Source organism: Cheilinus undulatus, linkage group 17 (assembly GCF_018320785.1).
Source record: "Cheilinus undulatus linkage group 17, ASM1832078v1, whole genome shotgun sequence".
Lineage (NCBI taxonomy): Eukaryota > Metazoa > Chordata > Actinopteri > Labriformes > Labridae > Cheilinus > Cheilinus undulatus.
The window spans coordinates 5644624-5672151 of NC_054881.1; the positions used below are offsets into that span (position 1 = coordinate 5644624).

The following is a 27528-nucleotide window of genomic DNA, read 5'->3' on the forward strand; positions in this document are numbered from 1 at the left end:
TGGTAATTTTTTTTGCCACTTTAAACCAAATGTGGTCTTTTTTTTTAAGATTAATTTTTGGGCTTTTTTGTGCCTTTATTAGATAGGGGAGGACAGTGGATAGAGTCAGAAACAGGGTCAAGAGTGGGGGTGAGACATGCGGTAAAGGATTTGAACCCGGGCCACCCGTGTACATGGGGAGCACCTTTAACCACTAGGCCACCTGCTCCCCAAAATGTGGTCATTTTTAAATCCCTTTTAAAACTTTTTATGCCCACTTTTGCCACTTTAAACCCATTTAGGCCACTTTTTAGTCCCCTTTTAATACTTTTTATGCCAATTTTCACCACTTTAAACAAAATTTGGTCACTTTTTTAAGTGACTATGGCTGTGTTCAACCACCTTCAGGTACAGTGGGAAAAAGTGATGATAATGGGTTCGAATTTGGCAAAATTAGGTAAAAAAAGAGGCAAAAATGCATCCAAATTGTGAAGAAATTGATGAAAAGTGGCAAATAATTGTGTGTTTTAAGGCATCTGGCCACCCCCTCAAAGTGTCTCGTGGCATCCATTGGGGTCCAAGTTGAGAACCACTGGTCTAAAAAAGCAACAGTAACTAGAAAGGCGAGGCTTGACAAAGGGTCAGTTACTTTGTTCAACATAACAGCATGTTAGGTAAGGTTTCATTAATATAATACATTTATGATACAATATCAGTGAAAATGTTACTTCCTGTTTTTGTTTGGTGGTCGCTCAAAGAGCTGTAAGGTCGACATCCATGTTGGTCACCTGAAAAGCGTTGGAAAATGGAGCTTGTACATTGATATAAAGGGAAATAAAACCTAGGGGGTATTACCCGTCTACCTGTGTTTACTGGGAGATAATAATCTACAGGGAGAACAGCAGAGAAAGAAAATACACAGGGGAGAGGAAGATGGTATTAATCCTCAAACTGGGCCGTGTTGTCGTTTAGTAGAACGTGCCAGCGTTCAATCTTCTTGTCCTTGTTCTTGAGGCATTCGTACCAGTGCTTCAGACACTCTCCTTTAGCCTGGATGCCCAGCTGACATCCACCTGGAGGGACAGGGAGAACATTCATCAATCAAATCTAGATTAAACCGAGAGCCAGACAATATTTCCACTCTAATGAACAGTACTGCTAATAATAAAACACAATGTAAAACATGACAATCATGTCAGCCAATCAGCATTGGTGCAAACAGGAGAACACTGTGATTGCAAGACCCCCGCTTACCAATGAAATCATTTGATTTCCCCATGTCATAATCCCAGACTGAGATGTCGAGGGTTTTCTTGGCGAGCTCTCCGTGCTTTATTTCATAACTGAATTCCTGAAACACAGTGAAGTAACAGTATATTTATTACAAAGAGAAATCTGGGTGAACAGACGTTGTTAAGTTAGGTACCGGGCAAATTCAGAGCAACAGTTCTGAAAGTACTGACCTCATTATACTCTGGATTTAGAGTCTTCTTTTTAATCTGTGTCTTGTTTTTGGCTTTCTTCCCCATATCCGGCTTCAGACATCTGCAACACAAAACAGCAACAAAGTTGTTAAACTGGTGAATCCAGCCTAACTGACATGTGACTTTGTAGTTTTGACAACAGATACAAAGTGTTTCCTTGTAGTACATTTGAAAAACCTGACTTTTGTTTAATGAGAAGACTGACGTCATAAATTAAACTACGTTTCATTTAAGTTATAAAAGCTGGCTTTTGTCTGGGAGGGAGTCTGTCCTAACTTGCATCACAAGTAAGCAGTATAAAACATGAATGAGGTACAGCAACAGAACGGCAGCTTCCACTGGAAGTCTGTGCTTCCCTGTAGCAGTCTTAGTGTGACATCTGCCATTTCCACAATAATGATAAACGTGTCATGGTGGAAAGCCATCAACAATGAAGTAAGCTGACAACAACTAGTAACGTAAGTTGAGCTAATTTTTTAAGTCATTGTCTGCATTTAAGTGTAAAAATTCTACATTCTAGCTATAAAATAAGGTTAAATCCAGAGGACTGTTAGCTTAGTTTAAAAAAAACACTTGTAATGGGGGGAGTACAAACTTCTTTTCTTGGATATAAAATGTCTTATGGCTTCTCAACTGGTAGGTTTGGACCTAAAAGTGGGTTGTGCTGCCATTTTCAGTTGGTCACAGATATTGACTGGGAGAAAGTATTGGGGCTTTTCTATTGCAAGGGGTGGCTCGGCTCTGCTTGGTTTGACTCAGCACTCTGTCAATGTTTCTGACATATCAAGAATTTTATTTTTCACATTGTTGCCACTGTTGCAAGCAGAGGCAGGGACGTCAGCGTCGGCTTGCGTGTCCAAACTGGTGATGGAAAAGTAAATCAGCACGGCTTGGATTGGCACAGCCAAAAGTCATAATATGTGCTTTTAATTTGAAGGATATGTTTCCATCTTTTTGTTCCATCTAATCTTTTGTTCCAGCTTAAGTCCAAACTGCCCCATTTTCTATCTAAAAAAATATGTTTGGTTATGATGGAAAAACGTAAGAAATGTGTGTCATGATTTGTCTTTTATGATGTGATGCTGGGTCCTGAGGCTGGACCAGTTGAGAACTACTATTCCAACAGTAGAAGTTTTTTAAAGGTCACACATTTAACCCTTTTAAGACAAGTTTATATTGGTCTCAGAGGTCCCCAAAACATGCCTTAGAAGTTTGTTTCTGAAAAATACTCTAGTATTGGATTTTTGCATGTCTAAAAATCTACATTTTTGCGCAGATTTTGGCTTTTAAAGGCTGTGGTCTTAATCCTTTGATCAGTTGCCTTATTTCAGTGTAACTGTTGTTTTCAATAAACTGCTTACTTAATTTTTATTTGTCTCACTTCCATTTCTTCTTTTTGCATTTTGAAGCTCTACTTAGAACCTTCTTAGGATCCAACAGTGCAAAATGTAAAGTTTTGCAATTTTTCAAGTGGTCTTGAAATTTTGATCAGGAGTGTGTAACTAGTTACTTTCCACCCCTGAGTACTACCTGTTTTCACCTGTTTCAAATCTTTGTGCTAAGCTAAGCTAAACTAAACCAACTGTCTTCTGGATGTCAGATATAGAGGAGAAGAGCAAATCTGAGTAGATCAGTCTGATAAAGGTTATAGAAAAACGTACACTTTTACAAACGGGTCTGAGTATCCGTTAGAGTCCATGGCAGCCAGGTGAGCACAGCGAACCACGCCCACGATGAGACGACCCTGCTGGCTGTTATACGTGAGTGATACGAGGATACGGCCCCTCTCCTCTGAGTCATCTCCTTCATTCAGCTGCACACAAACATAAAACAAAAAGCCACATTCACTATCATTTCATGGATCTTAATGCTCCTTTGCCCTGGAAACATATTTGCAGGGATTACACGGTGATTATCATAATATTTCCTGGTGGGGGATAATGTATGCGCTCAGTGAAAATCTTCACATATATTATTACGCAACAGGGTTAAAAAAATACATTGACATGTTTTGCCATGTGCAAATCCAATGTGAAATCCAAGGCCAATCCCAAACACAAAACCTTTACAATCTTTAGCAACATCAGGCTTTCAGTGAGGGTTTTGAGCCACAAGGGGTCAAAGTGTACCATTTAAAGGGGCGTCGTTTTACATCATGCAAAGATGTTGAGCTGCAAATGTTATAAACTGATGAAATCTGACCAACAAACACTTTTTCCCCTCTTGATCAGCAACTGAAAAGCCAATGGTAAAATGGTAAATTTTATAGTTCCATTCTTCCTTTACACTAGTTAATCCCAAACATACAAACATGTAGAGCTCTCCATAGAGTTCCTGTGTAAAAGCAGATAAAATATGCACTAGTATGAGATTCATAAGATGATCTTACATCGTCCTCATAGAGAGCCATGCCACGAGCCGGTCCTCCTACTGCTTTCTTCACCTGCAAAGAGGAAACAGAAAGACTGTTGTTTTAGATTTGCTAAGATAAACTTTTCATGTCAGGGTTAAATAATTCAATTCAATTCAGTTCAAGTTTATTTATATAGCACATTTAAAACCAAAGTGCTTCACATGAAGGAACAGCAAAAACCGTAAAATACAATACACACATAATATCATTCATAAAAGTAGACAAATAAGTATAAGTCATGAGTTCCAAGATATCCTGTCTAGCTGGTATGAAACGCCAGGGAGAATAGATGGGTTTTCAGTCTAGACTTAAACTGGATCAGAGACTCAGAGGATCTGACAGACAATGGGAGACTGTTCCACAGTCTGGGCGCTGCCACTGAAAAGGCTCTGTCACCTCTGGTCTTAAGCCTGGCTTTGGGCACAGCCAGCAGGAGCTGGTCAGCTGACCTCAAGGCTCTGGGGGGAGTATAGGGCTGCAGTAACTCCCTCAAATAAACTGGACCCATAAAGTGCTATAACTAAATAACTACAAAGTTACATGCAGGAGACAGTTAGCTTAGCATAGTTAGCATAAAGACAGGGAACAACAGGACGCTAGCCTAAGTGAACCTGATAAATATGCACCTTTATGTTCAAATATGCACTTTTGCCGGTGCCATTTTGGAGGGGTATAGCTGTGGCTCACTATCAGTTTAAGTCTATGACAGCTGGAGGATTATCCATGATTCAAATTTTCATAACTCGCTTAAATGTGAATCAGTTTTTGAGCTGTTAGACATAACTAAATGTTATATTTGTTTAAAATTTGCCCCCTTGTTTTAAAATTATTACAATCAGCTGATGAAATAGATAATATGAACCCTGATTCTAAAAAAGTTGGGACATTGTGTAAATGTCACATGACCACCTGAGGGGTCAAAGATCTGGGCATTCAATGTTGGCTTTCAGTTTTACCCCTTTCTTGCAGAGATTTCTCCAGATTTTCTGAATCTTTTGATGACAATATGGACTATGGATGGTCAAATCTCCAAATTTCTTGCAGTTGCATGTTGAGGAGAGATCAAAAGTATAGAGCCTCACGCCATTGTTGATTGTAAACAACTGAGCCTTTCAGAAGTTCTCGTTTCAAACACAACCATGATACTATAAGCTATCGCCAATTAACCCACTAACCTTTAAGTTTTTGGGCATTCTATAACTTTCCCAGTCTCTTCTTGCCTCTGTCCCAATTTTTTGGGAATGTGTTGCATGCCTCAAAGTCAGAATATGCAAACATACCCAAAAAACACTTAATTTTGTTGGTTTTAACATATTTTGTATTCAGTTAAATATGGCTTAAATATTGTTTGCAAATCACAGTAATCTACTTTCATTCACATTTCCTATGGTATCCCAACTTTTTTGGAATGGGGACATTTGCAGCCCCCTAGTGCACATCAAACTGGAATAGATCCTGCAATAAGAGGCCTTTTGCAACAGAAAGAGAACATATTCTCAAGCTGTTTGCATGAAAAATTGATTTTGGATCCAATCAAAACTGACTAAAATCACAGGTTATTAAAGTTTTACACCCCTAAAACTGTCTTCTGTTTCATTCTTTTAACACATGTGAACCTAGCATTCCTCCTCGGTCTTACCGGGATCACTCTCTCCAAGCAAACACTGAAGTTCTTCTTCTGGTCGAACTTGAGTTTCTTGAGGGCGACTCGCGTCTCTCCGATGAATTCATTGTGTCCAAACTTGTCTTCATCACTCACAGAAAGCCTGGAGACAGACAGACAGCCGAATATAACATATCCTTTCACTTTAATGCCTTCCTTGAGTGCTGCAGGGATTTTTTCAGGCTGATCTGGAGGTTAGAATCTCCTGGGTTCCCTCTCTAATCCTTCCAGGACTGATTCCTGCAGCTCCGTATTGGTTCTATTAAAGAAAAGGAACTCTGCGGCTGTTCTTACCGGAGGGTTTTGCGTGACATTTCATCAGCAGAAATTCCGTGGTACACCAGGGTCTCATTCCACACTGGGTTCAGAGTGTTTTTGAGTGTTTTGGTACGGAGCTTGTTAGACTGAGGAGCAAAAACATGAGACAAGACATCCAGGGTAAAAAAAGAAATGTAAGATGTGTTATTTAAAGAGCTGTGTCAGAAATAACTGACAAACTGGTGCTCATCAAGTCAAACTGTTTGGCCTGAAGCGAGCAAACTGCTTCATTTCATGGAGCGCGAGACGCTCAGTCAAGAGAATAACACAATATGACACATCATAAATCATTCTCCTATATTTGATGTCATGAGAGTACTGTTGATGGGTTTTTTTGTAGAGAAAGCCAAACTGAATAAACGCACTCCTACACGCTGTTAACACGCTGTTATGAGATCACTGAACACATTTCTCTGCTGGGTATCGGCCTACAGCTTCAGAAAATAAGAATTAAACTGACAACAGAGTTTTAAACCCAACAAAACAAGTCAATCTAAAGTTAACAGCTTCTAAAATCTACATTTTGACATTACAGTTAGGAGGACTGTACCTTACTGGCTCCAGGTAGAAGATGCAGCTTCACATACGGGTCAGCGAGTCCATTTGAGTCCATCGGCTTCAAACCCTGACACACAAAGATAAATGATGTTAAGATACGTTGCAAATATTTCTATTAAACACATTTAAACTCACTGTACAGTCCTCATCCATCTGGCCTAGATTTATCAATTTCCCATCAATTTTCTATACTGCTTATTCCGTTGGGGGTCGCGGGGGGCAGGAGCCTATCCCAGCTGTCACTGGGTGAGAGGCTGGTTACATCCTGGACTGGTTGCCAGTCAATCACAGGGCTGATTTACCAACTTTTCCAGTCTTAATTTGTCTTGTCTGCCATCGTCTTTAGATATCTTGTCTTGTCGTCTCTTGACTTATCCTGTATTAACGGATCTTGCTCTGTCTCCACTGGCCTTGTCCCATCATTTCATGTTTTTTTCACATCCCATCTCGGTTTGACCAGTGACTTCAGGATTCTTTTAGATATATGGTCCTATCTTTTGTCATAATCTGTCTAGTTTTTTTCCTGTCTTGTCTTGACCTCCTTTTTATCCATCCCGTTCTATTTTAACTAAAACAACAATTTAATATTTTATAAAACCTTTTCCCATCTTGTTATATCTTTTGCTAACTCCTGCAACTTTGTCTTATAAACTCCCATCCTCCCTCAACTTCTGTTGTCCTCCAATACGGCGTTTTCTTTTCTGTGTTCTGTTTTTGATTGCATGGGCTGCATGGTGGTGCAGCAGCTTTCCTGATTCAGATCCTGGTTGGATGGGGTCTTCCTGACTGGATTTTTCCCCATGCATGCTTGGGGTCTCTCTAGGTACTCTGGCTTCCGCAAACAGTCCAAAAACATGCTCTGTGACTCTAATGGGGCTTTTCCATTGCATGACGCGGCTTGACTCAGCGCAGCAGGGGATTTGCTTTTCCACCACAGCCAAGCCACCTGTTTGAGGGCGCGTCTAGAGCTGATGACGCGGTGTTTTGAGCCCTCCTCGATCTCTCTACACTGTCTGGTCTGAATGACTTCAAATCGTTTAAAAGCAAAATCAAACTGTAGACGGACAGCGCTGCAAATTGCTCTTTTAACATTCTCTCTCCCTCTCTATCTGCGATCAGTAAACAAACAACAATTCACGCTTATCATCAAAACGAGAGATTTTTCCTGCATATAAGTTAAAGAACGGTCTCCGTATTACTGATTTGTGGGTCTTTAAAGAGCAGAAAATGAACACAATCATATTTTTGGTTTGGGCTGTGAGAGCTGCATGCTTTACTAGCGCCAGAATAAATCAAAGACGGACTTCGTCATGGGCGAAATGTTATGAACATCTCCAGCATTTTATTTTTTAAAAAGTCTAGAATTTATTTGTATATAAGAATGGGAAAGGGTAAAAAATTTGTTATTAGTAGGTGCAGAAAAAGGTGTATTCCTGGATCTGCGTGGTACTTGGTACTACGGCCAAACTGGTGATGGAAATGCAAATCAGCATGGCTTGGTTTGACTTGGTGCTGCCAAAAGCAGTAGTGGAAAAGCCCTGTAAATTGCCCATAGATGCGACTGTCCCCTTGTGTCAGCCGACAAGTCCAGGGTGTATCCTGTCCAGTCGAATTGGGACTGGCTCCAGTCTCTGGCAGCCCTGAATGGTATAACTGGTGAAGATAATAAACAGGTGGATATTTCTATTTTTTTGGTCTATTCTTTCCTTTTATCCTTGTTTCTCCTATGCTTTTACATCTTGTTGTGAACCATCTGGAGTTTCCATGTCCAATCTTACTTTGTCCCTTCTTAAGTTGTCTTTTTTTTGTCAAACTTTTAAACATTCTTTAGAACTCTGTGTTTTTGTTAGTGTTTTGTCACTTTAAGGCTGCAGATATACTTGTTGTTTACTACACAAACATGTACACCTGATAGCTGCCATGCATCCCCTGCATTGGATCAGTGTGTCGGGCAGACATTTTGGCGAACTTTGTGTACACATTACCTGCAACCCCTGGGTTAAGCCCACCTCTGGTTTTCAATCCTAGTGATATCACTGCACAGAGCTACAATGTAGCAAAGAAAAGTTAACTTTTGAGGTGGAAAACCACAGAGCTGTACATGAAACCAGACATCCTTTGTAGAAACCGTAAACTATATAACTTCCTAATGTACTCACACAAGGTAGAGCAAAAAAAAAATGAACGGCAAATCATCCCTCAGAAAGGTAAAATAATCTGTCGTTTACATGCTTCCCATGATCTTGTGATCCTGAGACTCCAGCTGCTCCATGCCCTGCTGCGCTCAAGGAACATTTACAGTGGGCAATGATGCATGCAGTCAAATGGAGCAAAGTGCTGCATGCCTGGAATGCAGTGTCAGCAGAGTATGTGGAATTTGAGGGTTAAGAAATATTAAGCAAATTGACAACTCGGCTCGGCTACAGCCTCTTGTGACCCCCAAATTTGACAAGGGGTATAGATAGTAGAGGAGTAGAATTGGATTGGCTCAGTATCCATAAATAAATGCATCCTAGCTTGCTTTTCTTTCTCATCCAGCCCTCTTTTATTTAACTGTTTTGTCCCGTGTTAGCATGATTTACCTTGGCTTTAATAATACAGCAGTGCAGGGTGTGGTTCTCCTGTTCATAGAGGAGGCTAAACTCCAGAGATCCCAGGGTTGCTGCAAAAATAAAAACAAAGGAACACATCAGATGGAATCTGAACTTTTATGAGCTCTGTAAGAGAAAGCAATTCTCCACTGAAACAGATAAACATTGATTTGTTTCTCTTCATCGCTCCTTTGGGGATTTCTTCACAACTTTAGACACACGAGAGGGATTTTTCTCTCCCTCAAACGGAGTCAGATCAGACAAAGTAAACATCTCTGGCTGGTAGTTTAAAATCAGTCTTACTGGCGTCGTCTGAGTCGTAGTCGTCGTTGTCTTCCTCTTTTTTTTCTGGTGGGGGTTTTGTGGGAGGGGGGTTGTTCACAGGCGGATTCACAGGTTGGATTATTCTGCCTGTAGGAATATTTGATGAAATGGAGCTAGAGACAACAGGTCTTCTCTCCTCCACAACCGGAGGAGGAACAGTCTCTGTCTTCTCTGGGAGCTTGTTCTCCACATCTGCAGGAGGAGCTGGAGACAGAACAGGCTTTAAAATATATATATTTCATATGTTGTTATTGATGTTTAATCAGCCCCACAGCTTTGGGGTTATTCTTGGAAAGAGCAGTGTGACTTTACCTGGGGTGGGGGCAGCTGGCTGGGCGTTTGCCCGCGGCGGTTTGGAGGCTAACACTTGTCTCTCAGTCTTCATTACAGCCGGTGGACAAGTCTGACTCTCATTATAGCTGTCAGCTGTTGTTCTTGCTGTCTGCTCCCATTGTTCTGACCCAGAGGACTGCTGCGGAGGGTCTGCAGCGGGCTCTGAAGGGACAAAAGACGAACATCACTGACACCGAAAACAGCTGCTGGTGGTGATACTGCAGCAGCCACAACTCCTGGCTGTGTACCATCGTCACTATGTGGTAGGACTGAAGCAGACATTTCAACTTATAGCAGTAATAATGCTGTTTAAAGAGGAAAATAATGCTCAAAATACACAAGTAATTGTTTCAAAATGTGCTTTCAGCACCAAGTAGGCCTGCAGTACCAGTCTTGATACTCTGACTTGGATCCATCTTGCAAAATGTCTGAAAATGTCATATAAAACCCCATTTTCAAAAAAGTTGGGACACATTGTAAATGTAAATAAAACCTCAGCAATGATTGTCAGATCTTATAAACCCATATTTTACTCACAATAGAACATAAACAACATATCATATGTTGAAAGTGAGACATTTTACAGTTTCATTAGAAATATTAGCAGCAACACATCTCAAAAAAGTAGGGACGGGACATCAGAAGGCTGGAAAAGTAAGTGGTACTCGTGAAAAACACACGGAGGGGGATTATGCAACTAATTAGGATAACTGGCAACAGGTCAGTAACATGACTGAGTATAAAAGAAGAATTTTAGAGAGGCAGAGTCTTTCAGAGGTAAAGATGGGCAGAGGTTCACAAATCTGTGAAAAACTGTCTAAAATCAGGAACACTTCCAGTCTGTCATCAACTGCAAATTAACACTGGATTGGGACAAAATGGAAAACTATTCTGTGGTCAGATGAATCAAAATTTGAAATTCTTTTTGGAAACCACTGACGCCGTGTTGGAATTAGTGCCTATGGAATGGGCAGCTTACACATCTGGAAAGGAACTATCAGTGCTGAGAAGCAGAGAGAGGTTTTAAAGCAACATCTGCGCCCATCCAGACAACGTCTCTGTCAGGGAAGGCCTTGACTATTTCAGCAAGACAATGCTAAACCACATACCACATCCATCACAACAGCCTAGAAGAGTCCGGGTGCTGAACTGGCCTCCCTGCAGTCCAGACCTTTCACCAATAGAAAACATTTGGAGCATCATGAAAGGAAAAATCCAGCAAAGAAGGGCAAAACTCTAGCAACTGGTCTCCTCACTTCCCAGAATGCTGTTAAAAGAAGAAAGGATGCTACACAATGGTAAACATGTCCCTGTATATGGTTTTTTGAGATGTGTTTGTTACATCAAATTCAAGATGTGAAACTGTAAAATGTCTTAGATCCAACTTTTCATCTGTTATTTATGTTCTATTGTGAATAAAATATGAGTTTGTGAGATTTTATTCTGTTTTTTATTTACATTTTGGTGAGCGCCCCAACTTTTTTGGAATGGGGGTTGCACATTATGGTTGCAAAAATTAAAGGGACAACTTCTTCTAATGCTTCCTTATTTCTAAAGATAACAGTTTTATTCAACGTTTCCTAAAGCCTTCTCAAGTATCCCAACAAACATCAACATCAATTTATTCATGAGTATTTTTTTTTCAACTGAAGTATTTGCAAAAAAAAGAACACATAAATGATGAAAATCAAATATAAGAAACATCTAGAAAGACTTTACTTAAAATGTTAATGTCATCAACAATGTTATAAGTAGGGACAGGTGCACGCTGAATTCTTAAGTACTGGATGTGGTGGTCGTTATTTGAGTTTAAGGTTTTAATATTTTGACTGGTTTAACTTTACAAAATTTCCAGGTTGGTCTAACTGAATATACTTGGTAAAAATTGATAAAAAGTTTTAAAATAATAAACACAGAGGTTTAACTTCTGCAGCTCTGGTTCAGACTTTATTAGCACATCGGTTTGGGTTAGAACATCTGCCTAGCAACAGCTACGGTAACACTCCAGAGACTCCTGACTTAAAGCAAACAGACAATTATCTCTGTTAGCTCCAGTGAGCACACGTTAAGGTGACAGCAAAGCAGAGAAGATCAGCCAGCTAACGATGAATTTGGGACTTGAAATATGAAACTGGGGGCTTGAAATTTTCTCACATGAAGTTCAGTGGAAGGAGAAGACTTCTGGGAGCTGACTGTGTTAGTTTAGCTGGAGTAATAGCCACCATCATGGCTAACAGAGCAGCATGTTTTGGTGTGTGGATGAGTCTAAGGATCATTTCTTTCAAACTACGCTGCTCCATGTTGATTTTTTCTTTATATTAATACAGAGTAATTACCCTCAGTAACTTTATTATCTCTTGATATTTCTTATAGAGCTGGGATTTGAAGCTCTGTTGAGCAGGCCTCCAGCGGGTCAGTCGGTCTTTTTCATGCAGTCAGCCAGTTCTCATCCCAAAGGTCAAAGGTAAAATCCTATCCTTATTTATAAATGTATTTTCATCATTTCCTCCCTTTCTCTCTAAGCTTTTAGCGACCTCCTGAGCGCCCCCTGTGGGGGTCAGGACCCCTGCTTCGATTAATACTGCATCAGCATGTTTATCATTTTCATGTTAGAGCTGCTAAAGTTGGAGGTTATTTTACATACTTGCATAGTTTTGTGTGAAAATAGAAAAAAAAAAAAAAATGGAAGAGTTTCATAATATTTAGTGGAAAATAATTTTGACTGCTTGATGATTAAAACAAACAAAATTACACTTTCTACCAAAAATGTAGTAAAGATGTCAAAAGTAGCATCAATTTCAAAATTTAAACACTAAAAATAGTTTAAATATGTCAGAATTGTACTTAAGGTTAGTATGCGCATAGATATAGAATTAAAAGTAAAGTTTAAATGTTAAATATTAGGGTTTTTTGGTGAAAATTTTGCAAAAAAAGAGTAAAATACAGCTATTTTTGCAGGACTCATCTCTCCAAAATAAATGTATAAAACCCATATAAGAAGAAATAAATTTTATATACTCTATTTTCATGTGGTAATAAATGCAATTGAAGTAATTTTCTAGGGATCTCAACTTTTTTCCCCAAGAACACAGCTTGATTCCTCACAATAATGGGATGTTATTTATAGTGAAACTATCGGCCACTGTGGTAGACCAGACTGTGACATGCCATTCTGCCATTACCCAGACTAATGAGGCTTCTCAGACTATCTCTATGTTTATGTTATCTTTTGTGACTCAGAGGGTGTGAGATAAATAAGCCATGTTTTTGAATAAATGACTTAGAAGTCCCTGTTGTTGCTGGAAAATGGAGTAGAATGAATGGTGTTATATCCACTGGGGGTTTCTGTGATGCTGTAAAAAGAGTGGTTCTTAACCTTTTTTCAGTATTTTATCAAGCAAGTATCCCTAAACAGTGCAGACCAACACTGCTGTGACATTAGTGTCTGATCTATTAAACTTTGTAACTGATAAACACTTTCAAATTTCAAACATTTGAAATAATGTTGGGATATAGGGTAATGAAATTGAATAACCTACTTAATATAAAATTCACTTTATTAACTTACACTTATATTTTTTTGGAATATCTCTGTTATTTCAAAGGATTTTTGCATGGATACTATTTTTCAAATATTCTAAAATCTCATGCACCCCCTGAAATGCCTACACCAGGGGTCATCGAGTACATTTGCTCAAGGGCAGATTTAGTCTTGACAGATACTTTGGGGGCCAGACTTTCAAATAACAAAAATGAAAGAAATATTTTGGTCTGATTAAAATATAATTGCATTATTATTTGTATTTTCTTTCAAATTCCAGAGAATGGGCCCTCCTTAGTTGTGATTTAACACCAATATTAATGTATTTTCGACACTTTTTAACCCCTTTTCACCACTTCATTCAGTCATTTCTGCACAATCTTTTGCCACTCTTTATCCATTATGACCATTTTTGCCATTTTAAACCAGGTTTTGCCACTTTCACCCATTTTGCCACTCTTTAACCCCTTTTAACCACTTTCCTGCCAATAATTTCCCGTGTGCCACTCTTCAACCCCTTTTCACTACATTGCAGTTTTTTTTGCCACTCTTAACTCATTTTTGATACTTTTTGCCCCCTTTTGCCTCTCTAAGCCAATTTTTGACATTCTTTAATCTTTTTTTACCACTTTTCCTTCATGTTTTATCCCTTTTGTACCACTCTTTTATCAATTATTGCCACTTTAAATCTATGTTGCCATTTCTAACCCCTTTTCATTACTTTTTTGCAACATTTTTGCAAATTTTAAAAAATTATGATACTTCTTGCCACTTTTTTAAAAATATTTTACCAATTTTTAATGCATTTTAACCTCTTTCAACAAAATTTTCCACCAATTGTTGTCCCTTTGTGCCAATCCGCTTTTTGCCACTCTCTAACCCCTTTTCACCACTTTATTTGGACATTTTTGCAACATTTCTGAAAGTTTTAAACTATTTCAAAAATATATATTTTTGAAATATTTACCAATAATTGCTGTCAAGTGAAATTTTGCAAAAAAGCTTATAATTAAAGTCATTCTAGCTGTTTCAATATTAATTGTGATTAGGATGGGTTTAAAAGCTGCAGATGTTTATCTTCTTTTCCTCTTTTTCTGATTTTAATGATCTTCTGGGGTCCAGATAAGAAGCCCCGGGGGGCCTGATATGGCCCTCGGGCCGCCAGTTGATGATCAGTGGCCTACATGTACCCTCAGGCGCACGCGTACCCCTATTTGAGAACCACTGCTGTTAAAGAATAAAAAGTAAGAAAATGTAACTTCAGCACCAGAACAGAAGATTAAGCCGGTGTGTTTTTTAAAGTTGTTGTCTTTCTTGCAACGCTTTAGTTTTTATGTTTAGATGTGGTGTCTTAAATGTGCCTTTAGCGACTGACAAGACCAAAAAAGTGTCTTATCTCTCTAAATATCTCCTAAAGTTTGAGCTGAAGCTTGGTGTGTTTATGTCAGTCATGTGATCTTTATCCTGACGTGTTTGCACTTCCTACTGTCTTCAGCTGACACCGTACCGTATCTCTGATGTTGCGTTGGTTCCTGAGCTCCGTTCTGGCCCATCGAAGCAGAACTGTTGTCGATGCTCGACTGTCGAGGTCTGGACAGAGGAAGGGGGGCAGGCAGACTCTGCTGGTCTCTTCCTTTGAAGAACCATGCTCCTGAACGCTTCTGGACCTGCAGGAATATAAAATTGATTGTGATTAAAAACCAACATGTGCGTTCTTTTTTTTAAATGTAAATACTAAAACTTGCCTTATAATGACTGTTGAACTGGTTGTTTATTTTAAATGTTTAACCCAGAGAAAAGCCTATGCCGTGGTTTGATCAGAAATCAATGTTTGATAGTCTGTTTGAATATCTGGGAACAGAGGTGAAATTTGATTGAATTTACTGGTGAAGCTAGCATGACTTTCAGGCAAGATTTCCTTTTCTGTATGCCTGCAGTGTAAAGGTCACTCAGAGGTATTGCTTTCATGTGGAAGTTACAAAACTGCAACTCTGAACGGAGCAATAAAATGTTTTTTAGTCATTCTTGGATTCTGTGGGATAAATGTAAAGTGCACAGTGAGGAAAGGCAGGGTTTAATATGTAGAGTGGCTCACATTAGAGTCTACTTAGGGTGCTCCGGGCCCCGGCCCACTTGCGTTTGTACTCAGTCTGATACAGCAGGTGTCGGTATGACACCAGCTGGTTTACAAACCCACCAAGGAGGAGAAAGAAGGAGCTGGCATGGCAACCACTCGGGTCATGACCTGAGCAAAGACTATTTTTGTTTTTCACCTGGCAAAAAAAGCCAGTCCTGTCACCATGGATGTTTTTAAAATCACTTTCAAAGATGTATCTACACATGTACGTGCAGCTCAGAGGGTTAAATGGAGTCACGCTTCACAGATACGATGGTTTTTGTTCAGGATGTTGCTAAGCGTCTATTTCCTAAATCGGCTAAACAGTAATTTAAATTTTGTTAAACCGACTAGTCCAGTGGTGTGTGAGGTGGGCCTCTCCAGGGGGCACCACAGGGTTTTGGGGGGGCGCAGAACCATAAAACACAAAATGGGATTTGCTTTGCTTACATCTGCTCTGCATGGGGAAAACTGGACAGAAATATAATTAATGTCCTGCATTGGTCCTGCTTATGCTCAGTGGCCACAGTGTTAAATTAGCAAAGATGCACAAGCTAACGACAGAATAAGGCTGCTTAAGCCTTGGGGTCACATTGAGACAAAAGCACTAAGTCTAATGACCAAACCAGGGGGATTATTTGACAATATAACTACTAAACCAAACAGAAAAGGCCATATAACAACGTACGATATTAATCTGCAGAGGAACTAAGGCTGGTGCAGCTAGCTGCTAATGTTAGCGGGTGAGATGTGAGCCTGATAAACTCTGTTTATGTCATGAATTCGACTGTTTTCTGAGTGTTTTCTTCTCTTTAGCCTAGTCGGTTAAATACGGTTTAAATTGGCGTTTAGCCGATTTGGGAAATAGACTCATACCTACATCTCTACCAAAAACTGCTGTAACTGAGAAGCACAAGTCCTTTTAATCCACTGAGCTGCACATGGATGTGTAGACACGTAGAGCGACGATGCTGGCATCTTAAAAAGTGATTTTAAAATCATCCATGGTGGCAGGATGGACTTTTTGTCCTGGGTTAAAACATAAACAGTCATTGCTCAGGTCATGACCCAAGTGGTTACCATGGTAACTTCTTCTTTCTCCTCATTGGTGGGTTTGATTCACCTGGTGAAATTAAGTGAAACACTGTGAAAAATATATAAACACTTTGTAAAATGACCATTCAGACTCACTACAACTTACTCCTGCATGATCAGCTGTGTCAACGTTCAGAAAAGGGAAGTCCCTTTAGTGACAGAATATGACACCACTATCGGATGATGAATATTTTTGCAGCTTCACTGGAAACAGACACTTCCTCCTCCAATTTAAAGGTTGTTTTTTCTGGGAAAAACATTTAAAATAAACAGCGGGTTCAACAGTCATTGTCCCAGGAAAAATGACTGTGAAACACAGGTCTAACCATCTCGTAAATCTCACGCCAGCAGATCTGATAAGTAAATTTAACTGTGCACATCCCTAGATTTGAGGTGACAGAAATCACTTATTGCCTTTGCATCTGTAATATATCCAACCTGTACATAACAGTTTCTAAATACTATTTATAATTTATAAGTTAACATTTTTATATTCCAGAGTTTTGTATTTATTAATGCTCTGTGTGCACTACTTTTATTGTCCTCTATTTCTAGTGTGTTATTGTCGCCACTGGCCTGCTGTGTCTAAGACACTTTTTGCTGCTGTAAATTGAATTTCCTCTTGTGGGACTAATAAAGGAATATCTGATCTTATCTCATCTCACTGACTACAACTTTCGTTAATCCATAAGGTGAGTCCTAACAGGCAGTTGGTGACTTGATTCTAGAGCTGGGCAATTAATCAAAAAATTATCAAAACTGGCATTTAGAGCCTCTTACTGTTAATTATTTAAATTACTTCCCCTTGTAATTCTCTCTCTACTTATGTACCACCCCCTCAAAAACAAACTACTGGCTGTGTAGTCCCGTGAGAGGAAGCCAGGTGTCGCAGGACACCTGCCGGAAACCCAAGAGAAGAAGTTCTAGTCATGTGACACCATCCCATTCGGTCTGCTAAAACTCAAACATGGAGTCAAGTGTGCAGCGTGAGCAACAAAGTTATTTTCTACTTTTTATACAACAGTAGAAGAATAATTTATGTTGTTAGCAAGATGGTATATTCCTTTCAATTATTTGTTTTTAAATTATACAGATATTTACAGAAAGTTGGGGGGGGTCGTTAATCAATCGTTAATCGAGGTAAAAAGTTCAATTAATCATGATTTTCATTTTTGCCATACTCGTCCAGCCCTGCTTGATTCTTATAGTTTCTGCCTTTTATTGAGGAAAAATGTGAACAAACTGCTGCGTATCTCTGTCCCGTATCCAAAGGCGGTGGCATTCACACTTCATCTGAACTGTGCTAGTTCAGGAGAATCTCACCTGAAACCACCTCCTCAAGTATCGTAAAACACCAAATAATAGCCGGGGCGTTTATTTGTCTCAATCACTGAGCAGACCAGGCATTTAATTCCTTTCTCACAAAAATCTTGCTTAGCAAGAAATGGAAAAATACGGTCAGTTTAATCAAACTATTTATTTACACCAGTATGAATATCACCTTTACATTTTTAAGACAAGATTACAGTACCATAGTTATACTAGTTATACTCCCAAGGGTTCTTCAGCATATTTGATGACAGTTTTAAGCTAATGTCGTAGTTTTTCGCTGCACTGGGTCCATGGTGCTGCTATCTCACTTGAGAAAACCAGCAAGGGACGGGGGTGCCCCAGCCAATGAGGAGGCTAGTACTCGCAGCCAATCAGGCCCAGGTCAGAGGGAACGTTCCTATTGGCTGCTGTAGCTTCCGTATCTCAGCTCAGTGAGAAGTTGATCCAATGGCGGAATCACGGCGGTGTTCAGTCCTGTGTAGAATTTGTTCATTATGAGATTAAGTGTTTTCTTGGCTTTGATTTCAGTGGAAAAGCAGAGCAAAATCACTCCATGAGCACTTTGCCACCGTCAGTATTCAATTCAGCGGACATTCTCATCCGCGAGGAGGTATGTAAGGAGGGGGGGCGGAGCTACAGAGCTCAAACAGTCAAACCATGAGTCAAACACAGAGAAGAACAGGAATGGAGGGGGAGTTGAGAGTTTATTCTGTACGGTTCTCATTGAAAGTCACATACCCAAACTTTAAATAAATTACACCCAGTGTTATTTGGAACAGGCGGGTATTTATCAAAATGTACTGCTACACCCGGCGGTTGATTGGGACCCGGCGATTAAAGAGACCCCGGCTATTATTTGGTATTTTACAGTATGCCTGGGCACGGTCTGTTTGCATCCACACTGACCAAAACAAACCGGGCTTTGAGCTCAAGTGTGCTCAGATCTGGGACCGGGCCCCTCGTCTGAAAGCCATCCTAGAGCCTCACATTGACTCTAAGCAGGTATAACCAAGAAAAACTGGAAATCTGCCTCAGCTAAATGAATTGGAAAGAGTGCACCTCTATCTCAAGTACCACAAGAGTACTAAATCCTACAAAGATAAACATTTCCCATGGATCTAGCCTCTTTATTTAGCTATAGATGTGCAAAAAATGATGCATTTACCTTTAAAATGCACATATTTTTCTCCAAGGCCACACCCCCAAAAGCCTAAGGCTGTTAAATCCCCCCACCACAGTCTCATTAAATTACAGGGGAAACACTCTAACAGAGATTATATAATTTCAAACATGTGCTATTAATAAGCAGTAATTTATGGAACATTTTAACAACCTTACTCTGGCTTTTTAAAACATTTTCTTCCCTGATGAAAGTTATATATTTTCACATTTCGATTTATTATAAGATTTACAGACTCTGATTAATTTCTGTAGATAAAACCATGATTCCTCATGTGTTTACGTCACAGAGCAGATACATGACGATGTATTTTCAGCTTTACTCTGAAGATATTGCGTGTTTGACTGACAGCAGGGAGCATTTATTTAAAGAGTCTGATCCTCCTGAGGCAATGACCACAGCATCGTATAACTGCATGCTTTATGTTTCTTATTAATCCATTTACAATCCATGGATTTATTATTAAATAGCGTTGAAATAAATCACTGCCTATTACTCATTTTTCTATATTGAGGAGGTATCAATGGAGGCTAATTTTCCAGGTCAGTGGGCAGTGAAATGCAGTTCAGAGCGAGTGTAAAAGGCAGAAAATGCTTCAGATCCTAAGAAAAGCTGCAGGAAAAAAAGCATAATGGCATCATTTAGCTGTTATGAATCTATCAAACCTGCTCTTTTCTTTAACTCACCTCTAGGTGCTCGTTGCAGATTCTGCACAGCCACATGGGACTCGACCTGCTGTTGCTGAAAATCCCACATTTGCTGCACATGTGCTGCAAAAAAACACACCCACACACACATCAAATGCACACAGAAGGATGTATAATCCTACATAGATGTCCTGATGGCAGGTGCACATAGGGGTTTTACAGTTCAGATAGCATTAACCTCTGTGTGTGGAGTTACAGGGAGCAGGAAGAAGCAGAATGTGATGAAAAGAGCAGGAAGAGCAGCGTGGACGTCACAACACGTTAACATACGAGCCACTGAGCGCTCATCGCCCAAGGAAACCACTTAACAGTACGGAGAATATACTGTAAACACAAATCTGCCCCTGCTGAGAGGAGCAGACCTCCGGAGGAGGATTAGAGCCAGGCTCTTAAAGAATAATGCAACATGAAAATAAGGAGATTTCAAAAATACCTAACCTCTGATTCATTTTTGTTCTCATTTGACTGGTAGTACACTCTAATTTTGACTTTATTGTAAAATTCTTCAGGTTTATTGCCTCCACACCAACAACAGTGAACAGTTAGAGGCAGGGCTGTCCATAAGGGGGGAAAGGGGCTAATAGGGGCCCATGACCACCAGCAATAAAACTGTTAATTCTAAATAAAAGCAATGCTAAAATATATACTGTTCTGTTGAATTACAATGGACACTGAAAGGTGATATAAATTCTGTTAATTTTTGCTTCAGTTGAAAAAAGCCAGTGCCCTCTTTTATACGTACATAATCTTAACAAATGTAAGAACAGCTTCATGAGCTTGCACCTGTGACCTTAACTACCTGATTACGTATGTGGTAAAAAAATCCTGTAAAAACCAACTAGCACATGACTACCCGTAACTAAATAGCCAGATGTGTATTTGCCAATGTAGAAGGGAGCACTTTTAAAAACAAGATGTACAATAATAAGAATAGAAAGAAAGAGCTTTACACTTCCAGGTAATGTGAATAAATGGCATGAAATGAGAATAATTTTGTGGCACATTTGATGGCACAGTCTATTTAAATAAGGACCGTGATTTTCTGAATACATTTTGCAGCTTCATTAAAATATTTCCAACAAAAAAGTCTGCAGAAACATGTTTTCTCTCTCAGTGGGCAACAGAGTAACATCTCAAAGTTATGTAAGTATGCAGAAAAATTTTCATACATGTGCAGAAAAATATAATACACGCGCAGAGTTGTTTTACGCAAGTTGTGTGCATGCAAAGAAAGTTTTGTATGTGTGCAGAGAAAGTATTCCCTGTGTACCAGAGATTTTAAGCTTGCAAGAAAAAGATTTTTTTGCGCAGAGAAAAAGTTTGAGCATTTGCACAGAAATTTTGAGCATGTGCAGAAAAAGTTGCATATGTTCCAAAAGCGCATGAAGAAAATTTGAGTATGTGCTGGGAACGTTTCATACTTGTATTGAGACAGTTTTGTACATCTACATAGATACTTTTGAACGGATAAAATTTGTGGGCGTGCAGAGAAAATTTCGAGTGTACTGGGAAAATTAAGTTTTGTACACCTACAGAGAAAGTATTGTATGTACACAGAGAAGATTTAACCTGGAAAACCTCCCATAGACAGTATTTGGGGAAGGGCAGAGCTTTAAAAAAAAAAATAACTCGGAGTGTGATTGGATGATGTTCTGTCTGTCACATCTTTACGGGTCAATCAAAGCAACAAAACACGTGACTGTAGACATGTCAGTACACAACTTTTGTCATTTTTGAAAAGAAAACAACTCACTGCTGTTCTTTGTTCTTCTTTTAATGAAGAAATGTTGTCAAGTTCTGATAAAACTGGCGCTTTAGCAGCATCCACGCCAATGTCTTCCACCATAACTGCACTGGCCTCTTGTTGCTGCTTGCTGATGTCATGACTCCACCACACCCAAAAGTACTGCCCCTCAACGCTGATTGGTCCTGTCACTTTCTTACCGGGCCAAAACGGTTCAGATGGGAGCTTTGCAAGATGTATTCGCCAGTGAGAAACATGGCAATAGACGATTCCATCTGCTTTGCAAGGTTAGATAAAGTTTGAGCAGGGAAAGTTTCATACGTGTGCAGATAAAATTCTGTAAGTGCACAGATTAAGTTTCATATGCATGTAGATAAAGTTTCGTACGAGTGCAGTTAAGGTTTTGTAAGGAAGCACAAAATGCTTGAAGTGAAGTTCAAACATGTGCAGGGAAGGTTTTGTAAGTGTTTGTAAGTGTGCTCAGAAAATTTCATACCATGTACAGAGAATTTCATATTTATGCAGAGAAGGTTTTGGACATGCAAAGAGGAAGTGTTGTAAGGAAGCAGAGAAAGTTTTGCATGCATATGGTGAAAGTTTCCTACGTGTGCAGGGAAAATTTCGAATGCATACAGAGAAAGTTTTGTACACTTTCAGGAAGTTTTCTTTGCATGCTGAGAAAGCTTTGTACGTGTGCAGGGAAATTTTTGTACGAGTGCAGAGTTTCTTATGTGCACACGGAGAAAAATCCGAGTGCACTTTCAAAAGCTAGTAGAAGCAACCTGAATGAGAGGAGAATGGTTTGTGCACGAGTGCGTCGCATTTGAGCAAGCAGCTAAAGATTTGAGAGCAAGCAGATTTTGAATGCAGACAGAAGGAAGTATTTTAGCACAAAGACAGTTTTTAAGGGAAAGTTTGAAGAAAAATCTGAGCCAAAATCAATAAGTTATGCTCTCAAAAAGTTAACGTATTCTTCAGTTTTGCAACAATAATGACCCCATACACATGATCCAGGTCTGTAAAAGAACCAGAATTCAACTGTACTGAACCAAACTGCACCCTTTGGTGGAAATCAACCATTGCATTCTCTAAAAAATAAATGTTTTCTATCTTTTCAGAATAAGGACTGACAACAGGCACCTACTTTTTTGCACTGCACACAGAGAACAGCTGTGACCCCCTGCGGTCCAAAAGCGGCTCCACAGAGCAGGCACTGTGTCTGTCCATCTCCACACGCCGTCTTCTTGATGTTATCCAGGCGACTGGAGAGACGTCTGTGAACGTGAGCATAGACACGCTCAGCACAGGTTTAACACCACAAACATCATCCAGCTCAGTGAACATGGGTATGTTGGACTACTGGGACAACAGATTCCTCTCACTCGATCCTCTGCTGCTCCATGTTCTCCATCATGGCCGCCCGAGCCAGCACACTGTTGATGATCTCCTTCTCCTCATCCGTGAGATCGTCCCCCGGGGGCCCGCCAGACATGTTCATCGTCCACCTAATCCTAGACCCAAACATTCACACACAAACACACAAAAATAGACACACAAAGAATAAGTGGCGTGCAAAATAAAAATGCAGCTCGGACAAAAGGCTACTAACTCCAAAAAGTGCATAAGTAAGGAGGGAGAGACGCTAAAATCTGCAGACAGGAGCAAAACTGGAAACATTTTAGACTTTAAGCAACAATGAGCAACTACAGGAAGTGTCACACACTATCACACACTAGTGGGTAACATGATGACTAAACTTAATAAGGAAAATCTGAGCTTCAACCAGGGGTGGACTCAAGATGTTAGAGGGGAGGGGGCCCAAATGATAAGCAGGGCACCTCGTGGGAAAAGGTGTCATTGATTTATAGTAAAACAGTTTGGCATACTATTTAGATTAAATGTTTTTAATTGTTAGTTAAATGAAGTTCATGGGCAATTGAGGAATTTCCAGGAATTCCAGGACACTAAAGAGGTGACTTTGTCAAGTCTTGCTAACTTCCAGGACACCCAAGAGGGGACTTTGTCAAGTTTTGCCCCCTTCCAGGACACCAAAGAGGTAACTTTGTCATGTTTTGCACACTTGAAGGGCTACTTAGTGGGCCTTTGTTGATTTTTGCCAATCTACAGGACTTCAAAGAGTATCTTTTCAAATTCGACCCATTCACAGGTGACTGAAAAGGGCCTTTTTTAAGAAGGCAAAGAATTGAAAAAAAAAAAAGAGCAATAGATCAGAACTTGTCAAATTCTTGCCACTTCGTGGGTACCAAAGAGGATGTTTTGTCAAATTTTTTCCACTTAGAGGGCACCTTAGAGGGCACTTTTTCAAATCCCACCTGGATGGTAGGCACCAAAGAAGACACACTTCATTTTTGTCTACATACAGGAATCCTGTAACCTTGTAAAGCAGATGGATTCCCCCTTTTTCGTGTTTATCACTTGCGAATCCATCTTGCAAAGCTGAACAGTTTTGGCCCTTTTAGAAAGCGGTCATAGTGGAGTTGTGGTGGAAGAGATTTGCATGGATGCTGCTAAAGCGCCAGTTTTATCAGAACTTGACGACATTTCTTTGTTAAAAGAAGAACAAAGAACAGCAGTGAGGTTTTTTTCTTTTCAGCAATTACAAAAGTCTACAGCTGTGGTTCACATTTTGCAGTTCTCTTTGGAGTTTAATCCTTGGTAGCGGCTATGTCACGTGTTTTGTTGCTCTGATTGGCCCGTAAAGATGTGACAGACAGAACGTTCATCCAATCACCCTCCGAGTTTTTTTTTTTCAAAGGCTCTGCCCTTTCCCAAACACTGTCTATGGGAGGTTTTCCAGCTGTCAGATTAGGAATCTCTCGAGAGCTGCCAAAATTTGCCCATGTAAAGGACTACCAAGAGGCCCCACCAAGGGGAACTGTTGTCAAATTTTGCCCGCTTGGAGGAAACAAAAGAGGCCCTTTTTTCAAACTTTGCCCACTAACGGGACACTGTAAATTTGCCACATGGTGGGCACCAACGACAGAACTTTGTCAAAATCCCTCCGCTTGTTGAACACTACAGAGGCGACTTTGTCAAAATTTGCCTACTTGGTTTGCACTCTAGAGGACAGATGTCTGTTTTGACCCACTAACAGTTCACCAAGGAGATCACTTCATAAATTTAGCTGAATTACAGGAAACCAGAAACTGTCTAGTCAAATTTTAGCTGAATTACAGGAAACTAAAAAATTATCTTGTCAAATTTTAGCCGAATTACAGGAAACCAAAAAATTGACGTCAGATTTTAGCCAGATACAGGAAACCAAAGCTGTCTTCTCAATTTTCAGCTCACTTGCAGGTCATTGAAGAGGACAGTTAACTATTTCCCAAATTACATGTTGACTAAAGTGCAAAGTTTTCCAGATTTTACCCACTCACAGGGCAACCCTGCGGCCATTTTTAAATGTCGCCCACTCACAGGACACCAAAAAGGCTCTTCATCAAGGTGTGTAGATGTACAGGTCACCAAAGAGGCCTTTTTCTCAAATTCTACCTACTTGGAGGAAACCATGGAGTGCACTTTGTCAAATGGTGTCCACTTTGGGTTCACCAAAGGGAGTTCTTTATCATTTTATCCACCATAGAGGCACCCAAGAGGGAACTTTGTGGCATTTCCAAAGTTTACGCCACTTAGGGGTCATCACCACACCTCGAATCCACCACAGACTTCAACCAAGGTATCATACGAAGCATATATGAGCAATTTTTGTTACTTTGTCCTAAACTACTACTGTAAAACAGACATTTAAACTTAGAACACATCTGGCTCTCAGCTGCTCTTTATTTCTCATAAATTTACCACTTCTTCCTCTGACATGCAGATTCTTCAGTCATGTGAGGAAACCCCTTCATAGAGGTCACACTTCTATTAAAAGCTTTCGCCATAGATGGAAAATAAACAGACTTGACTGTGGGCTTTCCTCTGCTGCATGGGGTCAAGCTTTGATGTGCAGGTAGATAAATCCTGAAACTATCTTGCGGCAGCAGTGCAGCATTTTAATCTGCATGTGTAGCCTTCAGGGATGTTACTCATTATTATGCATGCAACAAATATAGCTGCTTTGATCCAATCTTGCATGACTTTAGATTAAAAATAGGTACACAGGCTTATTTGCTCTGTTTCTGAATACATCAAAAACACGACTCTGGCTTATTATGCAGCAGAATAATAAAGGGCTGTGCTGATTATGATGGAGCAGAATTGTTGCTGCATTGTTTAGAGAAAAAGTTAATTCAGCCAAACGAGAAACTTGTTTCTTAAAAAAAACTTTAATCCCAGCAGAAAGGAGCATTGTGGCTGCATCATTGTGTGGATTTTAGCATCATAATGGGGGAATATTAAACTTCCTGTCAGCTTATAATGTGAGTCTATGTTTGACTTGAACTGGCACGAAATTCCTCCTCTGCTCTGCCAGCTGGACACGAGTGATTTTAAAGCTAAAAGGCAGCTCCTGGGAGCGCTCCAGCACCAGGGGGTTGGGTTTAGACAGAACAATTTTACAACAAAAACACAAAGTTTCTACACTTTCATTTTAAAGCGTTTTTGTTGTTGTTGTTGTTGTTTTTAGATTTTGTATTTTTGGGCTTTTTATGCTTTTATTGACAGAGGAGGACGGACAGTGGACAGAATCAGAAACAGGGACAAGAGAGCTGGGGAGAAACATACGGGAAAGCGCCACAGGCTGGATTCAAACCTGGTCGACTTCAAACCATCAGGCCATTCGCGCCCCTAATTTAAAGGTTTTTGATTGTATTGTTAAGTACGGCGCTAGAGAGCAACGGAAGGGAGGAAGTCTTATGGACGTAGCCTCAGGTTGGCACACTGTTCGGCTCATAACAGTTGATTTTATTCAAACATGACAACATTTCAATCTTTCTCAGGCCTGAAATTATATTAAAAAAATAATGAAAACTGTTCAACATTAAATTTCGTCGTGCACCATTGAAGATAACCAACAATTTCCAACTTTACAGACAACTTAAACTGCACCCGGCAGTTAAAAGCCTGCAAAACGTGTACAGTTATAATGATGGGAAAGATGAAAAAAAAAAAAACATAAGTGAAATTAGAACTTTGTTGCAGAATAATGACTAAGACTTTTTTGAACAAACTTGTTTTCCCATCTCTTGGGGACCAAACACTTCTTTTAGGTCAGACTCCTGTCTGCAGTGACACGGGGGCCACGTCACGGCCTCCCTATGTCTCCTTCTCTCCATTATGAGCTATTCAAGCTCTTTCCTCCAGTTTCTAAATGTTTGCATAAGTGCTGCTTAGCCAAGCATGATGTTACGAAAGACCACCCTGCCATTGGTTGTCACAGCCCCTCACAATGCATTGTGGGAGATTGCTATGGGGGCTAATTCTAAAACTTGCGATAAGGAATGATCTGAAAATTGATTATAGCAGTGATACTCAACTTGTGGCTCTTTTGTGATGATTTGTGGCTCTTTTATCTCCTAATTTGAAATATTTTTCCCCAGAAAACCTTATAAATGGAAACTATGACCTCAGAATTTACCCATTAATCGACACATAAATCAGTCTGTTTCCCACACTTATACAGTTGGTTTTAATGGTCAAACTTAATTGTTACTTTTATTTTTTCTCTGTCTGTTTCAATTGCCCATATTTGCAATGATTTGTCTCTTTTTTTACTAATTTTTTGCCACTTTTAATCCATTTCTGCTGCTTTTAGCTCATTTTTACCACCTTTTATTGCAACTTTTCGACCTTTATTGTCACTTTTATCCCATTTTTCCCATTTTTCACCAGTTTTAGCCACTTTTATCCTGCTTCTTTGCATTTATTTGCCCATTTAAGCTGCCTTTGGCCATTAAATCCAAATTTTCCCCATTTTCCCCACCTTTTTACAGCTTTTTGGCCCATTTTAGTCACTATTCACCCCTTTTTTGCAGCTTTTTGACCACCTTTAACTCAGTTTTTTGTGACTTTGCACCCATTTTTGACACTTTTTACCCAGTTTTCTTCATTGTATGCCTATTTGCCCCTTTTACCCTTATTTTTTGCCACCTTTCACTTATTTTTATGGCCACTTTAACCCATTTTTGCCACTTTTCACAACTTAGATTGTGGCTGTTGCAAGGGTATTTTTCAACAATTTGGCTCTTT

At 39.7% G+C, this 27528-nt stretch overlaps 1 protein-coding gene across 1 annotated transcript in view; it reads right to left on the reverse strand.

The window, feature by feature from the left end:
* Positions 1-266: 266 nt before the first annotated feature.
* The window catches only part of rph3aa (rabphilin 3A homolog (mouse), a), a 58418-nt gene continuing 31156 nt past the window's right edge, over positions 267-27528 (reverse strand). The window contains exons 2-16 of the mRNA XM_041811369.1: positions 22761-22889; positions 22523-22652; positions 19614-19697; positions 14712-14871; positions 9643-9825; positions 9310-9534; positions 8998-9077; positions 6408-6482; positions 5834-5943; positions 5516-5642; positions 3853-3906; positions 3125-3276; positions 1443-1524; positions 1234-1330; positions 267-1052 (exon numbers count right to left, since the gene is read on the reverse strand). Of these exons, the coding sequence (XP_041667303.1) occupies positions 919-1052; positions 1234-1330; positions 1443-1524; positions 3125-3276; positions 3853-3906; positions 5516-5642; positions 5834-5943; positions 6408-6482; positions 8998-9077; positions 9310-9534; positions 9643-9825; positions 14712-14871; positions 19614-19697; positions 22523-22652; positions 22761-22876 (1809 nt within the window). The 5' untranslated portion in view covers positions 22877-22889 and the 3' untranslated portion in view covers positions 267-918. The remainder of the gene's footprint in view (positions 1053-1233; positions 1331-1442; positions 1525-3124; positions 3277-3852; positions 3907-5515; positions 5643-5833; positions 5944-6407; positions 6483-8997; positions 9078-9309; positions 9535-9642; positions 9826-14711; positions 14872-19613; positions 19698-22522; positions 22653-22760; positions 22890-27528) is intronic.